Below are 4,472 nucleotides of genomic sequence, written 5' to 3' on the forward strand. Positions count from 1 at the left end.
TGCGGGCGTGGGCCGCTCGGGCACCTTCGTGGCGCTGGTCAGGCTGCTGCAGCAGCTGGAGGAGGAGCAGGCGGTGGACGTGTTCAACGCCGTGTGTGCTCTGCGGCTGCACCGGCCGCTCATGATCCAGACCCCGGTGAGCAGTGGCCGGGGTGGCGGCCAGCGCCTCAGGGTCCGAAGGGGCTCATGGGGCACACAGAGGGCCCTGGGGAGGGCTGGGCTGGGCCATGTCGCTTTGCCTCTGGGCTCCCAGTCCTCTTTCTGCCCAGGGGGCGGGGCAGGCCCCTGCCAGCTTTGGCACCATGGGACAGAGCAAGGGCATCCAAGTGGCTCCCTCCCGCCCCCGCCCCGTCCCCCCCTTTCCGGGTCACGCTCCCCAAGCCGGCACCTTCTCGCCCCAGAGCCAGTACATCTTCCTGCACAGCTGCCTCCTGAGCAAGATTCTGGAAGGGCCCTCGGCCAGCTCCCGGTGAGTCAGCCCCCCGGGAGGGATGCGGTTTCCCATCCCCACCGACAACGGCCCTGACTGCTGTCCTCCCGCAGGGCCGGGAGGACCAGAGGTGGGAGCTGGAGAACCCCCAGCGCCCCCTCGCCTGTCCGCCCCGGCCCCAGGCCCCAGCGCATTGCCGTGACCGACTTTGCACAGGCTTGTGCCGAGAGGGCCATGAATGCCAACGCCGGCTTCCTGGTGGAGCACCAGGTACGCCTCGGCGGCCGGGCGGCCGGGTGGCCGCGAGGGCCACCTGCCCCCACCTCACTCCCCGCCCCTCTCCCAGCTCTTGCTCCAGGCCATCTCAGCGGCTGGCTCGGTGCCGCCCCCTCCTGGCTGCAAGCAGGACAGCACGGCCTCCTGTGAGTGCTTTGCTGGGGTGGGTGGGGGCCCTCTGGCCTAGCCGGGACCTCTGGCTGCCTCACCCTCCCGTCGGCCTCCCTCAGATGACCGCTCTACAGCGTGGCTTTCTCTGGAGGACGAGGGGAGCCCCCCTGACGAGATGCCCGGAGCCTGGCTCTTCCCCGTGAGACGACCCTGTGGCTTGCCCTCCCGCCGTCTGTGCTTCTGGGGCCCGGAGCTGGGTGGGTGGGGTCACTCAGTGTCCAGGGCCAAAGCGCTGTGCTCTGCAGGGCGGGCCTTCGGGCCACGACCACGTGGTGCTGATGGGCCCCGCCCGGCCCCGGGAGCTCTGGCAGCTGGTGTGGGAGCACCGGGCCCAGGTGCTGATCTCCCTGTGCTCCCCGTACACCCAGGACGAGGTGAGGGGCCGCGGGACAGAGGGCGGAGGCTTCAGATTGGGATTGGGAAGGGCGTCTGTACTGTGGCCGCCGACCAGGGTGGGCAGAGAGCCGGGGGAGCTGCCTGAGCAGCCCTGACCTGGTCCGGTCACAGGACTTCTGGCCTACGGAGCTGCAGCCCATTGTCACGGGCCCGGTGACAGCGCGCTGGGAGGCCGAGAGCGACGCAGCGGGCTGGCCCTGCACCCTGCTCAGGGTCACACAGGTGGGTGGGGGCCACGGGCAGTGGGACGTGCAGGGAAGGGTCCGTGCCTGCTCTGGCTCCGACGCTACAGCTCTGTCCCCAGGGGGACAGCGGGAAGGAGAGGCAGGTGCGGAGATTGCAGTTTCCGCGCTGGGAGCCGGGGCCTGAGCTGCCCGCCTCCACCCTGCTGCCGTTCCTCGCTGCCGTGGGCCGGTGCTGCTCCCGGGGCTCGGAGAAGCCGGGCACGGTGCTCAGCCACTGCAGGTGCTGTTGGAGGAAGCCCTGGGGGCGGGCGAGGCCTCTCGGTGCCTTTCTGGAAGGGTGTCACCTCCCCAAGCCTGCACCTCCCCATGACACCATCCCTGACACCTCCCAGGCCTGTGACACCTTTCAGGGACTTACCTTTCAGCCTGGGCCTGGGCCTCGGGCCGGGTGGGTTTCCCCACATCCCTCCACCCCCACCCCATGCAACTCCGGGTCACTTGCAGCAAGGATGCGGCCCAGCTGGGCACCTTCCTGGCCATAGATCAGCTGCTGCAGCAGGCGGGGGCCGAGCATGCCGTGGACATCTTCAGCGTGGCCCTGCAGCAATCACAGGCCTGTGGCCTTATGACCCCGACACTGGTGAGGCCACCAGGGGCTCGGCGGTGGGGACGCAGGGGCGCGGGAAAGGCTCTGTGCTGGCCGCAGACAGCCACCAGGTGGCGCTGTGGACCACGGTGCGGGACGGGAGAGCGGGAGATGCAGGGAGCCTATGGCTTCAGACCCCGTGGCGACGCTCCGGACCTGTCTGCCCGCAGGAGCAGTACATCCACCTCTACCAGTGTCTGAACAGCGCGCTGGCCGACGGGCTGCCCTGAGTGGTCAGGAGGCCTTTGTCTGCGGGCAGCGCCGGCCAGCCCCCTGCGGGATGGAGGGCAGGGTCCGGGAATAAAGAGTGTGGTGGAGCCCGAGGCTGAGTGTGCTCTGTCGCCCTCTGCGGAGGAAGGAATCAGCCTCAAAGACCGTGGGACATGGGGCCCAGCCGGGGTGTGGTGGCCATCTGAACAGGGCCGGGTCGGGCCGGGGGGATCTGGCTTTTCCTGGAGCAGCCTCCACCCCGATCCTCCAGTCCCCAGACTCCCCCCCGCTCAACCTCCCCCGGTGGTGAGACGATGCTGCTCCCTGCTCCCTGGCCTGGGCCATCCTGGCCTGCATCGGCCACGCCCCCAGGGCATTCGCCCCCCCATGCAGGTGATGGGCTCCCCCGGGAAGCTGCTCCCCTGCCCCCCCACACTGGAGGCAGGTAGGACAGAAAGCAGTGAGGGGACCTGGGGGAGGGGAGACCAGGAGGAGAAACAGGCGGAGAAGGCGGGGAGGAGGGACAGGGAGGAGCAATCGCCCAGCGCCCTCCAGGACGGGACTGCACCAGATGACGGAGCGCCGGTGGCTCCTGTCTGCCTCCCTGATCAGACGGCATAGTTCTCGGTGGCCCCTGGAGCTGGATGGTGACTGTCCCTGGTGGAGGACCCGGGGCGACATAGGGAGTCTGGCCGAATCTGAGCGGGAGCCCGGAAATGGACTGAGGCCCACGAATGGAGGTGGGCAGAGCTGCGAGCTCCTGGCAAGGGGTCAGAGGTTGGGGAGGGCGTCCTTCCAGAAAGAAGTGAGGCTGTGGTCCCCCCACCGGGGGCCGGAACATCGAGTCCTCCTCGCCACCGTGTTTAATGACCTGCGGCAGGCAGGCTGGACACTCAGCCCCGAGCGCCCAAGCCCCCCACGAAGGGCTGCAGGTCGCTCCCTTGTGTTGGAGCTGCAGAGCTGCAGGGGGGAGGGCAGGGGAGAGGGGGCCGGGCGGGCCACAGCCTGGGGGATGGGAGCACCCATCTGTGGGGCTCTCCGGTGACCGGAGGGCCCTGGCCAGCGAGCAGCCCCATCGCCCTGGGAGGTTAGCAGCAGCAGCAGAGACCGGAGGGGTTGGTGAGAGGGTCTCGGGCTGTGGAGTGGGGGGTGAGGGTTCTGGCCGCCTCCAGGCCTCTGGCTTCCAGCGTGCAGTCTGTGGGGACCACGGCCAGGTGGGGCAAAAAGGGGACACAGGAGCCTGCTGCAGCTCTGCACTGGGGCTTGGCTCAGTGCCAGAGAGACCGGAGGAAGCTAAAGGCCTGGTCTAAGAAAACAATAGAGACTTGACTCCAGCCGTGGCCACCGCGCTGGCCCCCAGGGGCCTGGGGTTCCAGCCTCCGTGGGGATTAGCTGCAGCTGCATCTCTGGCCTCCAGGTGGCGCCAATCTGTCGCCTTCGGGGCGCTGGCAGCCGCTGACGGTCCCTCAGCCTGGCCAGCGGGGAGGTCCAGGGAGCAGGATCGAGGTGGTCCCGGGGCCGGAGACCCGCTGAGCCACACTGACCACGCTCGGGACGGAAGTGCGCACCCGTCTGTCCGGAGGCAGGGCGCAGCCGCTCCGTCTCCGGGCCCCTCACTGCCCTCCGACCCCAGCTCAGCTGGCAGCAGAGCCCTGTCCAGCCCCACCTCTCAGGACAGCCCCTCACTTCCTTCCCAATCCCAGGAGATGAGTGACGAGGACGCCCCTGAATTCCAGCGCTGGGGCTGCCCCCTCCCAGCGGTGTGACCTTGAACTAATGACCTCCGTCCCCGACCTGTTTCCTCGCCCGCTGATGGAGGGGTGCGGGCCCAGGGTCACTCTTGAGGGTCTTCCAGAGGGTCACGTGAACCGTGGCCGTCCCTGCAGGGGGCCCTGGGTCCCGGCCCCAAAGAGGTGCAGGCCCCTGCCCCGCGGGCTCGGCTCGCAGTCTTCGGGTTTCTCGCCGCTTTTTCTTTCCCGGATGGAACTCCTGCCAGCAAGGAGGAAGGAGGGAAAGGAGCGACCGCGGCGCGGAAGGTCCCCGTGACTCCTCCTCCGCCCGGGTCTCCCTCCCTTGCCAAGCCCAGCCCGTGAAACGGAGGAACGCGCACTCGGCAATGCGCGCGCCGCTGTGGCTGCAGGGTCCCCGCGCTCCGGCT

The 4,472-nt window shown here is 69.1% G+C and overlaps 2 protein-coding genes across 2 annotated transcripts in view; both read left to right on the forward strand.

The window, feature by feature from the left end:
- Positions 1-2,427, forward strand: part of LOC102882201 (receptor-type tyrosine-protein phosphatase V-like) — a 12,770-nt gene extending 10,343 nt beyond the window's left edge. Inside the window, 10 exon segments of the mRNA XM_025044269.1 lie at positions 1-136; positions 402-469; positions 544-700; positions 777-852; positions 937-1,016; positions 1,123-1,372; positions 1,374-1,495; positions 1,578-1,738; positions 1,963-2,098; positions 2,275-2,427. Coding sequence (XP_024900037.1) covers positions 1-136; positions 402-469; positions 544-700; positions 777-852; positions 937-1,016; positions 1,123-1,372; positions 1,374-1,495; positions 1,578-1,738; positions 1,963-2,098; positions 2,275-2,334 — 1,246 coding nt within the window. The 3' untranslated portion in view covers positions 2,335-2,427.
- A 458-nt stretch (positions 2,428-2,885) lies between these two features.
- Positions 2,886-4,472, forward strand: part of LGR6 (leucine rich repeat containing G protein-coupled receptor 6) — a 51,679-nt gene continuing 50,092 nt past the window's right edge. Inside the window, exon 1 of the mRNA XM_015586563.2 lies at positions 2,886-3,054. Coding sequence (XP_015442049.1) covers positions 2,886-3,054 — 169 coding nt within the window. The remainder of the gene's footprint in view (positions 3,055-4,472) is intronic.

The sequence above is a fragment of the Pteropus alecto genome, unplaced genomic scaffold (genome assembly GCF_000325575.1).
Source record: "Pteropus alecto unplaced genomic scaffold, ASM32557v1 scaffold563, whole genome shotgun sequence".
Lineage (NCBI taxonomy): Eukaryota > Metazoa > Chordata > Mammalia > Chiroptera > Pteropodidae > Pteropus > Pteropus alecto.